Source organism: Myotis brandtii, unplaced genomic scaffold (genome assembly GCF_000412655.1).
Source record: "Myotis brandtii unplaced genomic scaffold, ASM41265v1 scaffold727, whole genome shotgun sequence".
In the NCBI taxonomy this organism is placed as follows: domain Eukaryota; kingdom Metazoa; phylum Chordata; class Mammalia; order Chiroptera; family Vespertilionidae; genus Myotis; species Myotis brandtii.
Window position 1 is genome coordinate 854,066 of NW_005370872.1, and position 12,621 is coordinate 866,686.

The 12,621-nt window shown below is 40.6% G+C and overlaps 1 protein-coding gene across 1 annotated transcript in view; it reads left to right on the top strand.

Moving 5' to 3' along the window:
* Positions 1–12,621, top strand: part of DNER (delta/notch-like EGF repeat containing) — a 283,908-nt gene that overhangs the window by 214,657 nt on the left and 56,630 nt on the right. The window contains exon 7 of the mRNA XM_014530157.1: positions 3,316–3,429. Coding sequence (XP_014385643.1) covers positions 3,316–3,429 — 114 coding nt within the window. The remainder of the gene's footprint in view (positions 1–3,315; positions 3,430–12,621) is intronic.

The window sequence follows — 12,621 nt, forward strand, 5'->3', positions numbered from 1 at the left end:
GACTGCCTCCTCTGTAGTTTGGTTTATAATACAGACTTAGAATTCAACTGATGAATATTTTTAAGTCAATCCCTTCGCTTGTTTGTCCCATGGCCTATTTCTTAATTAACTTCAGGTTTCCTTCCTCTTTTGACTGCCTCCTCTGTAGTTTGGTTTTATAATACAGACTTAGAATTCAACTGTTGAATATTTTTAAGTCAATCTCTTCGCTTGTTTGTCCCACAGCCTATTTCTTAATTAACTTCAGGTTTCCTTCCTCTTTGATTTAAGTTTCTCAGGGAATCATCAGGACCTACTCAATGAAAAGAACGTTCTTGAAATCTCTTCCCCTTTGTAACCACCAGATTAGAAGATTCAGGTGTCATAAGCTATCTGGCCTATATCAATATCACAGTTTCTTACTTAGGTTTAAGGAAAGCAGAATGAAAGGGATTATCTAAAAAATAGCAAAGCACGGTGCTTAGGCAGTCGTTAATGACTGTGTAATGGGTACCTGTGGTGTCCCTGGCTCTGTGCTGGGAGCTGGGGACAAAAATCACCAACACCTGCTCTTAAAGAATAGGGAAGCATACCCGCCAACAATGCAAGGGCAGGCAGAGCAACTGAGCCTTAGAGGTTCCTACTCATGAAAAGAAACTGCATGTGTGGACAGCGCAGTCCATAAGGGCGTTCTGACATGATACATTTTATTTGACCTTCACTCTCTGGTCTTTTTCCTTTGCTATCTGCACTGTATGTGTAATTCTTAAATGACTAATATTCATATTTGCTATTAAAAACTGTTTTCTGCTAGTTTTCCAGATCAGAAACTTTAGCATGTACATATACTCAAACTTTAGCATGTACTTTGTGTCATAATCACCTGGAGGGTGTCTTAAACTCAAATTGTTGGGCCCCACCCCCAGAGTCTCCGATTCTCCAGGTCTGGGTGCTGCTGGGGACTCTGCATTGGTAGCCAGTTCCCAGGGAGGCTGCTGCTGCTGGTTGGGGACCACACTGTGAGAACCGTTGCTCTAAGCTGCCTGTTCAAAGCGGAGATCAAACAATATTGGCACATTGGTGGCAGTGTTAAAATCCATAAATTATTCATTCATTCAAAAATATTGAGCCAGGCTTGGTGCAAGCTACTGTGGACTCAAGGCTGCCCTTGATAGGAACGGCTCCTGCTCCTTGGAGTTGCTCTCATTCAATCATTACAACCACCCTGGAGGGAGCAGGTATTATTACCCCTGTTTCACCCCGAGGGAAATGAAGGGCAAAGGCCATGGTTTTGCCCTGCTCACTGAGCTGATTGGTGCGTCATCATCCCGGACCGTTTGTTCCCCAACCTCTGTCCTTCCCACTGTGCCGTTTGCCTACATACTTGTTGGATGTGTTACTTTTTTTCTAAACTTGAGATTAATTTTCCTAATTGTGCTGTCAGCTTTCTCTCATGCTTTCCTATCCCATCGTCCCATTTTATACTTTATTAATTTCCTCTCACAGGTGGGCCTCTTAGCTCTTCTTTTCTTTGCCTTTGGTTTTTAAATCATGCTTCCATTTGTTCAGATGGCTTTGTTTTTTCCCCTGCCAGCAGATCTTACTCATTTTTTTTCTGTTAAATAATTCCTGCCTTCCGACTTTGATATTGGATGCCTCTGAGATGGACCGTGTTGATGGCACGCGGAGCCCTGCTATTTATTTCTTACTTCAGTTGCTAATATTAGGCATCCGTCTCAGCAGCAGTGGCTGAGCCCCAGCCCTGGCTGCTCAGATCCCCCCAGGGCAAGGCCTGGGGCTGGTGGGCTCTCCAGGGGTTTCAGGCTCTCAGGACAAACCCAGCAGCCGGCCTCACTGCCCAGGCCAGGTTATTAAAAGATAGGAATGTTAAAAATAGCTCTCAGCACAATTCTCACCCTGGAAGCTTCTGAAGAAACCGCTACATTCTGCCTCCAGAGTGAAGGCAATGGCAGAGGCCTATTTTTATTTCAGTAGCAGAATCGTGAAGAAAACATAATACACAACAACAGTTGTGCAGGGAAGGAGAAGTTTAGGAAAACCACTGATCGATTGCCTTGTTTTTTAATAATCAGACCACTTGGCCAACTTCGAGGATGCCCCTGCAATTTGCCATTAAACTCCAGGTTTTCCTTCATTGGAAGAGTACAGGCAATATAGATACTGACATGGGGGTGCTGGTGGGAGTGGGGTGGGTTTTTTGTTATGTTGAAAACAGTCAAAAGACTGATCACCAGGATGTAGTTTTCTTTGAAGCCATTCTGACATTCACAGGGAACTTAGCTATTTTCCTTTCTCCAAACACTGATAAATTTAAAATTTATATTTTTATACTTAAATACAAACTAGTATAGAATTAAATACTCTAAGTCTACCTCAGACCAGATGTAATCTGGTAGTGAGCTTACTGAATAAGTTTATAGCTCAATGCATTTCCTTGATGGTGTACTAGCATACAAACTTGATTTTATCTAATGTCATTTCTCAGGGTCAGTTGCTAAAAGCACCAAGCCTCAGTTTAGAGCTTCTCCATTCATCCCATATGTCCTTGAAGGACATTCTTACTGTATATCCCGAGGCACCACTTTTCTTATATCCTTTCTGTTTGCTAGAATGTTCTTCAAAGAAACTATAGACCTTTGTGATTAATTCCCTACAAGGAGACATCAGTGCTTCCAATGGTCACCTGTTTTTGACCTAATTATTTTACTTATTCATTGAATATCACAATTATAAGTTCCTCAGTAATTAAAGTTTTGTAGTCAAATAATTTATTGTAAAATGATCTTTAACTTTCTAGAGGTTGTAAATATTCCTAAGGATTCTGAAAAATGTTCTGAAGGAGCTATTTCCCTGCTTTGTAAAGGACCAGGTTCTGTTTAATGAAAGATGAGAGGCACTGGGACAAAATGAGTGTTTTTGTTCAGAAAGATCAATGTCTCATTGACCTAAACCAGCATGTTTAACTCCGCATTAGGGACATTTTGGGCTGGATAGCTCTGTTGCTGGCGACTGTCCTGTGAATTGTAGGATGTTTAGCAGCATCCCTGGCCTCTGCCCACTAGATGTCAATAGCACCCCCATCGCTGTGACAATAAATGTCTCTAGACATTGCCAGATGTTCTGCGGGGAAAGAGTCACCCGTGGAGAACCACTCACCTGAGGAATGAAACCTGGACAGGGCTGTTGGTGGGAGATGTGCGCTCAGGGCTGCTGCCTTCGTTGGGTGGGCACCAGCTGACTCCATCAGTTCATGGGATGGTTCATGGTGGCTTTGGCATAACATATTATGTAAAATACCTTTCTTACTCTGTTCAGGTTATACCGGAGAGCTTTGCCAATCCAAGATTGATTATTGTATCCTAGACCCATGCAGAAACGGAGCAACGTGCATTTCTAATCTCAGTGGATTCACCTGCCAGTGTCCAGAAGGTAAATGTTATTGCCCCAGCAGCACCTTTGTTTTCCATTTTAAATCATGAACTTATTTGCTGAGCTTCATACTTTGAATTTTTGAAAAACATTATACAAGGGAACTTCCTATTTTGTTCCGTTTATTTTAAAAGAATTATATACTAGTATATTTTTTTAGTTCTATGCTAGAAGGGCTTGAACATTATGTTTGACTATTAGACATAATCTAGGAATTCCTGTGATTTTTATGTATACATTGAAAATGAATACCTATAATAAAATGGAATTTCTTTCTAATGGTGAATTTCACTTAAGATTCATATTTTGTTAAATTATTGGTTTTTGATACCAGTTCACATGAAAAATATTCAGGGTAAAGTTCACCTGTTTTTGATTTTAAATCAACTTTATAACATCTCAGAAATTTCGAGTCACCTGGAAAGCCACATCTTTAGAGCTATTGTTTTAAAAATCTATTTTTATTGATTTTAGAGAGAGAGGAAGGGAGAGGGAGAGAGAGAAAAAACATCAATGTGAGAGAAACGTCGATCAGTTGCCTCCCATATGCACTCCAACCGGGGATCAAACCTGCAGCCTGGGTATGTGCCCCAACTAGGAATCAAACTGGCAACCTTTTGGTGCACCGGACAATGTTCCATCCAACTGAGCCATACTAGCCAAGGCTTTAGAGCTAGTTTTAAAAAAATTGTTTTGTAGGAGTTTATTTTAACCAAACTGATGACAGCTACTGAGAAGTAAGATCTCAAATGCTTCTTCAGTCCTACTTTTATTGGTAAAAATAGTTCTACATTGTGAAGTTTCATGTGAAGAAGCAGGCGGGTAATCACAGCTATCAAGCGGGTGTTCAAGGAATGATTTTGTGCTTAGAGGAAGTTTTGTTTCTGTTTCTGCTTGGAGGAATGTTATGGAAGGAATTACTTTAAATCTTGGATGTTGCAAGAATAGCATGTTTTAGAGGTTTTACTTCTTAAAACCAGCATGTAAACTCCCGATCCACTGAAGTGACATTGACAACCACACAGAGTAGCATGCCATCCTCTGTGGAGGGTGCATGAGGAGTGTGAGTGTGGAAGGAAACATATCTGTGCATGAAATGACCCAAAGCTGCCCCTGACTGTGAGGTAGCAGGAAGGCAGTGGTACTGCGTGGGTGTTGATAAAAGGCCACTGACCACCCAGTAACCCGAGGGCTCGGGGCTGCCGGTAGCCACACCTACGATTGGCAGCGTTTCATATCGGCAGTGTCTCATATTCATTAATGTTGTGAAGCCCTGAGCATCAGCTAAAGATGAATCCTGTCTCCTGGCTCCTGCTCACCTGAGTGGGTGCAGGAGCTGGGTGGTCGCAGCCGGCCTTGGCGTGTTCCTTTGTAGCTGGATGTGCTTGTGATGACTGTGGTCAGCATGACGATGGAGTTAAATGTGCTGGAGGAGCCCCGCTTCTCACCCTCCACTGGCGTCTCTGAAACAAATGGGAAAACTTAGAAACACTGGAAGGGCTGATGGCCGTGCAGCAGCACCCATCACCACTTGCCCGTAGAACACTTCCGAGTTCTTCACAGTGCGCCTCACCCTGTGCTCCACAGTTGCCATCCACTCTGGTTGCAGGCTGTGCCATAGCTGGGAGTGGGCTTCAGGGTCACCGGCTGCTGAAAAATCATTAATCCCCCTCTCCGACCCAGTTCTTTTATTAGTAGATGTGGGAGATGATGATACCGCTTCCTTCACAGGGCCATTCTGGAATCACAAGGGATTTTTGTGCAAGAACTTTAAAACCCCAGAATGCTTTGTTATTATTGCTTTGCTTGCTATCAGAAAGTAGCTCAATAAATACTAGCTGCTTTATCAATATTAACTGCCAAACCATTAATGAATTTTAATGGGAATTTGAAAATTTCATCCTGGAACATTATAGATTGGAGGGTAACAAGAATGGGAATAAGGAGAAAAGTTTGGGAGCTGTTGTAGAAGTGCAGTAAAGAGATGTGGAAGGATAGGATTTGAGAAGGAGAGAAGCTCATATATGTTAGAGAACTAAGTGAGTTTTAATTCTGCAGATATCTAATTATACTTATCATTACTGCTCATTGTATTTACATACATGAATATATTTAAATCTGTATATAAATAAAATCTGAATATTACTGTCTAGCCATCATCTTTGCTTCAGCATCTCAATTTTTATCCTCCCTCCCCAGACCTGGTGATTTGAAGAAGTAGAATATCACATAAATTAATGAGGAATAAAAATAAATCAATAGAGATGAAAACATTGTCAGTTCTGCACCTGTGACCATTCTCATCACACAGGGCAGTGGTCGGCAAGCTCATTAGTCAACAGAGCCAAATATCAACAGTACAACTATTGAAATTTCTTTTGAGAGCCAAATTTTTTAAACTTAAACTATATAGGTAGGTACATTGTTACTAACTTAATTAGGGTACGCCTAAGGCTTAGGAAGAGCCACACTCAAGGGGCCAAAGAGCCGCATGTGGCTCGTGAGCCGCAGTTTGCCGACCATGGACACAGGGCACCTCTCATATAATCTAATCATCCTCCTTAAATCTACCTGCCATAGAAGGCATGTGGTAATCAAAGACCAAAGTGAGAATATGAAGCTTCCTGTGACATTTCTCCAAAGTGTTTTAAAGCAGCGGTCGCCAACTGGTGGTCCGTGAGGTCTGAAAGGTTGCTGACCGCTGTTTTAAAGCATGAATGTAATGACGTTTTCTAGTGCTAACCTCCTGAGAGGATTATAGACACATATCATTTATAGTAACTGCTCTTGTACGGCAGCCATGAAGACATGTATTGCATGCAGTTAGGGACTCCTTTCTTTCAGACCTGTAACTGTTAGAATGCCACATTGGATTTTACTGTCAGACATTACAGATCTTATAACTTGGAAAATCCATTGCCAAAGTGAGAGCTGGTGTCTTTCTCTGGCCTGGGGGCCAGTAGACCTGATTGTGGTTCTGATGATGCAGCAGGAGCGTGGAGTGGTTACAAATGTGTCTTTAGGGTCACACTATGGGTTTGATATCTGGATGTACCTTTTACAGCTCTTTGCTTCTCTGAGGCTCCTTTTCCTCATTTAGAAAATGGGGTGATACTAGTATACTCTTTGTAAGTAGCTGTGAAGAACAGGACTTAGTCCTGTTCTTGGCAAATAGTAAGTGCTGAATAAATATTAGTGATGATGATGATGATGATGATTATGGAGAATTCATCATATCACCTTGGGTGAGTCATACAATTTTTATCTCTTCCAGACATTGTTTCCTTATAAAATGATGAGGGTTGACTATTACCTTTAAGGAACCCCATTCCTAAAAGTCTTCAATTTAGATATATCTGCTTGAGAGCCCCTTACTGAGATATTAAATCCATTTGTTTATTCAAGTAATGTTTATAGAGAAAAGTTTTAATATCTCTAAGTGACTCTAAGGAAGGTCTGGGTCTGAAACTTAATGTTGAGCCAAAGGCCCTGAAGGTTGAATCCCATTGCAACATGCTCCAAAGTTTTATCCAAAACTATTTTTTGTTTTTCTACATTTTATAGCCTTGAGTAATTTAGCTATGTAAATCCTTTTGTTCAACTCATGTCAGTGGTGATGCTTCCCATCTTAAAGGGATTTACAGGCAATAGTCACACTTGTCATAAAAATTATCTTTGAGATTAATGTGTATTGCTCAGAAAGTGGCATGCTCTCCAATAAGGATTTATGAGTTATCCAGTTCTAGGATTTGTTTGTTTTCCCCCAGAATCCTGATATGTATGAGTTTGGTGAAAGCCCTCTCTTAGGACCATATAAAACTGCATGTATTTACGTAAGAAACATGCAACATGTCCTCATAAAATTACCATGCCTGAATGAAATACTGTTCTTATTCTTTTAAAATTTGGCTTTATCCCTAAATCACCACTTCATTTAGGAATTTTAGCAGCTGAGATCCTTGGAGTTCCCAGTGCTATGTGGTTTCACCTTTTGGAAACAAAATAGGATATGAAGACTTACTAAGTGTGTGTAAAATGTTATTTCTATGTTTGGTACATGCTCATTAATTTGTGATTTACAACTGAGCCCTTATTTCTTTTTTGTTTCTTCCCCCTTTTCTTTCCCCACAGCACAGTTTCTCTGAGATGGTTTAAATAAAAACACTGGAAGGAATTTGGTTTGCCTGCTTCTCCCATTAGCAGTGGGGGCCAGCAGCGCTCACTTCTAGTGAATGCCTGGGTCCTACCCTTCACCTTGAGCTCTTCACTTTGGGAACCATTCTGATGCCCAGTTTAGGGATGGCACATGATAGTCGAAAGTTAGAGAGGCAATCACTCTAGATTCATGTTGATATACTCAGTTACAAAGATTCATAATCCACATAGAATATTCTAAGTAGAAAGAAAGATGTGTTAAAAATGCAAGGAGGTGCGGAGAGTTCATGATTTGGGGGAGAGCCAATATTTCGGTAAGGCCAAGAGGAGTATGGAAAGTGAGCATAAATGAGGGGACTACTCAGAGGCACCATCACGAATGGTCGTATAAGCCACACTAAGTCTGCATTTCATTCTGAGGCTACTGGATATCATCTATTTGTGTTGTTTTGCTTTCCCTAATTGCAAGCAGTATAGAAAGTGAATTAGAGGAGGTCGAGACTGGAAGTAGGAAATCAGGTGTTTACTAGTGTAATTGAGGTGAGAAGGGAAGAGGGACAATTTGTAGCAATATGGGTAAAGACTGTGGAACAGATTGGTCAGTGATTTTACAACTTAGTTCCTCAATAACATGCAAGGTCTTGAAGCAGTGCCTGGCCTCAATGATTATATGTTATATATAAATATGTTAGATAAATGAATGCCCAAAGGTAATAGCAGAACTTTCTCACTAAACCTCTAAATTTCCACTATTAATAACCAATTATTTTTGTTCATATAATTCATCTACTTTAAGTTTCATTTCTTCTGACTTTTATATATTTAGTCTAAACTGGGGAGAAGTTAACTTAATATTCCTCTATTTCCCAGTTATTTTTCATTTTCCTGTCTTAAATCTAAATTCATCCTTTTGTTCTGCTAAGAAGTTCTTAAAGTGGTTTTTACTCTCTCACATGGATTTTCTTAAAAATTAAAAGTCACATTTTAAATGTGATTGTCTTGGGTCTTTTACATCTGATGGTTTTGTAATTGCTTTTCCTGGATATTCCCCCTTCTCCTCTTTATCATGCATAGCTGTCTACTTTCTTAGAACTGGAACAAATGTGGTCCCAATTACGTTTTCCATAAACATCAGCCAAAACCTCTTCTCTGATCCCAATATCATTTCTCGTCCTTGTCTGCCCAACCAAATCCAGGGCTTTCTTTGAGGCCCAGTGCAAACTCCAGCTCTCCGTGAGGTTTTCCTGGCCTGCACACCCCTAACAATCCTTCCTTCTTTTCAATCACTGCTGCTCTCAGAGCCTGTGCCACACACACCGATTCCCTGCTGACAGCCGGGCCTGTCCCTCCAACCTTACTTCATGCAGGAATCATTCCGTGTTTGCAGAAAGAAAAAATGGCCTCACATTGTTCTCGCGTCATCGCAAATATGTCCTTCTGGTCTTCACTGTTGAAGACTAAATTCTTTGAGAATCAAGATTCTACAGACCTTCTTTTTGTTTCCCTTTGCAACTCATCAAGGCACCAAATTTTCTACTGCTGTCTTGATTCACTGATTGTTTATATTATCTGTAATCAGAGCAGATAGTGACTACCATTCACCCTTTTCATATTCCTTTATTGTAACTCCCCAAACCTAATCCATACTTCTCAATCTACTTTTTTTTTTTTTTTAAAAAAATTGTGGAATAAATCTATTAGAAAATGTCCTCTGTCACTCGTCCATTTTTTCATCTGCTCAGTTATTCCACAAATTTTGACTGCGTGGCCACTCTGTTGGGTGCTGAGCTTCTAGGGTGAGAGGAATCCATGTGACTCCTTTAGGAGGCCTTGGATCTTGTTGGGGATGAGAGCTGGTTATTTTCTGGTAAACCAACATACAACTACATCTCACAAAGTCAGGAAAGTGCTGTGATACAGAATAAGCAAGAGATATATGTACCTGGAATGGGGTGATCAGGGAAAGCCTGTCTGTCCAGCACTGAGGCTGAGAATTAAAAGGAGCCCTCTGTGTGAGCAGGTTGGAGCAGGAACTTCCAGGCACTGGAATGTTTCAAGGCTCCAGGTGGGGGATGACTTGTCATTTCTGGGAACTGTATGGAAGGCAGCATGGCCAGGTCCTGGAAAGAGAGGGCTCAGAGTGGTCAGCTGAGTCAAGGCCTGTAGGACTTGTTGCCCATGGAAGGGAGAAGTGATGATGGTATTTCCGTTCGAAGAAAATCATTGCTGTTTGGGAAATTGGTTATAGGGGTAAAATAGAACAGGGATGCTCACCAGAGGAGACTTATAATAGATGAGGGGAAAGATAATTGACTAGAAGAGTGGCAGTGAGATGATATAAAACATTCGGATTCACAAATTATTTTGGAAATAGAACCTGTTACTATCCACTGATTGGTTAGGTATGGGGGTTAAGGGACAAGAAGCAATCAGGTATACTTTCTAAATTTCTGACTGGAACCATTTGCCAAGACAGTGAAATCACGAGTTCGATTTTAAGTGCCCACACATATCGTTTCTTCTATATAAATGATCTTTACAGGGTCAGCAAAAATGCCAGTGTTACTTTATTCCATACTCCCCCTTATCAATCTTGCAGAAACTTCTGACATCTAGATAGCTTTCTCCGTAGAGTGACTCCATTGTTTTGTAATTTAAAGTCTCCCAGAAGTGCTTTCTTTGGGTCTTAAATATGTGATTTCCGTAATGTGTATATCTCAGGGGTGCTGATTTCTTTTTTATTTACAGAATAAATGGTCAGCTGGCATATATAAATACTGGTTCAAATACAAAACTTGAAGTAAGAGTCAACTAAGTAAATTATAGTGGTTTTTTTTTTTTTTGCATTATCCCTGCATTCCTTAGAGATTTCCTTTGTAGTTCTGTTTTGTTTATTCTCCATTTTAATCCTTTAATCTTTCATCCTTTTCTAAACTTCCCCTTATTACAGTGAGTTGTTTTTAAAGCTCTCCACTGCTAGTATTTCTCCCATGTGTTTGAGTTTCTCTCTGGAGCTCTGGTATTTTCATTTTAATATTTCCTGATGTCCATCATATGAGGTTTGTATGACTTGAAATAAACTATTCCAAAAAAGAAATATCACTATCTTCATTATTCTCAATGCATCTTTTGGTTAACATATCAAATAGTTTTTCATTTTCTACCTTCAAGTGGGATTATTAATTCAAATATGTTAGCTTCCAATTAGGACTACACATTATTCCTCCAGTATGGCTAATTTATCCATCTTTTAGTCATTTTAGAAACACTGCTATTGTTATTTTTTTTACTTATATTACAATACTAGAGGCCCGGTGCACAAAAATCGTCCACTTCGGGGGTGGGAGGGGGATCCCTCAGCCAGGCCTGCACCCTCTCTCAGACTGGGAGCCCTATGACCGATTGCCCTGCAGAAGGAGGCCCCACCCACCCACCGCAGCGCTGCCAGCTGGGTAGCCTGGGCCTCCTTCTTTAGGGCGATTGATCGCGGAGCCCCCTGATCGTTCGCCCCGCCTGGGCATCCCTCTGCAGGGCGATCATGGGGCAATGGTGGGGCCCCCGACCAATCACATCGCACCCGCCTTGGCTGGCCTGTTGCCAGTGCGTGTCATAGTGTGGTGGTCTGGACAGTCGTTCTGCTGTTTGGCCGTTCAGTCAATTTGCATATTGCACTTTTATTATAAATTCCACAAAGCAGTATTCCATTTGTTCTCCTATATTGAGCTCTTTGTGTTTTGGAGTTCAAATGTGTTTATGAATGTGGAGCCCCCAGAGGATGTCAGCTGTTTCTATTCTTATTACCATTTTTATTCAGTCATTCAGCATTGGACTGGGAGCTGTTCTAAGAATTTTGATGTATATCTTTTTAGAACCCACAACAACTTTATGGAGAAAGTAATTTCGCCTTGTTGCTGGGACAGGGCAGTAGTAGATTAGAAGGGTCAGGACTTGCCCTGGTTTCTCAATTTGTCCTATGGTAATAACGGCGTGCTTAAGTGTCTCCTTCGCAATCAGAATGAAATGGAAAACATTTCATGAAGGATAGAACTGTATTCCACTCTAGGCTGCAAGGGGACTCTTGGGAGAATTGAAGTGTTATTAAAACTGATTGTGTGATACATTCTTAGGATTATTTCTAAAATTAAAAACTACCCAAAACATTATAAAATGTTGGATAGCATTAGATAATTTTTGAATTTTCTATTTTGGACAGAAGAATACCATGTTGATTATGCCAATTTTTGGATGATGCTTCAGATGGTTAAGTCTGGGGACAACTTTTGTTTTGTATATTCCCTATGTCCTTAACAATAGCAACAGAAGCTACCAGCATTTCTAGTTCTGTGTGCAGATGGGTAAATATAAATTTAAAGGAGGTAAAAACCATGAAATAGAATATTGGAATAAAAACTGTATATGAGTAAAATTCTTTAACTCTTGTTTCTAAAATTTGAATAATCTTCATTTAATTTTCAAACTTCTCTTAAAATATTAAAAGAAAAATAGATTTTACCCAAAGCATTGTTAAACACCTACATGGACACACAAGCCTACAGACCCACACACATAAATATGTGACATTTTAAAAATGAGAAATACTGAAACACACACACACACACACACAATAAAAAATCACCTATACAATTAAACACATTTAAAATGAATGCAATTTAGAACCTTTATTGAAGTATAATTTACATATCATAGATTTCATTCATTTTAAGAGTACAGTTCAATGCATTTTAATAAATATATGGAGTTGTGCAACCATCACCACAATCTAATATTAAAACACCAGAGGCCTGATGCACGAATCTTCGTGCAAGTATAGGCCTTCCTTCCCCTGGCTGCCAGCACCGGTTTCTCTCCAGCACCCAGGGCCCGGGCCTTTGCTCTGGCCGCCGCCTCCCGCCTTCGCTCCGGGGCCAGGAGCTGCCTCCCGCCTTCACTTCGGGGCCAGGAGCCACCTCCTGCCTTCGCTCCGGGCTGGCCACCACCATCTTTGTCACATTAATTTGCATATCCCCTCCTTATTGG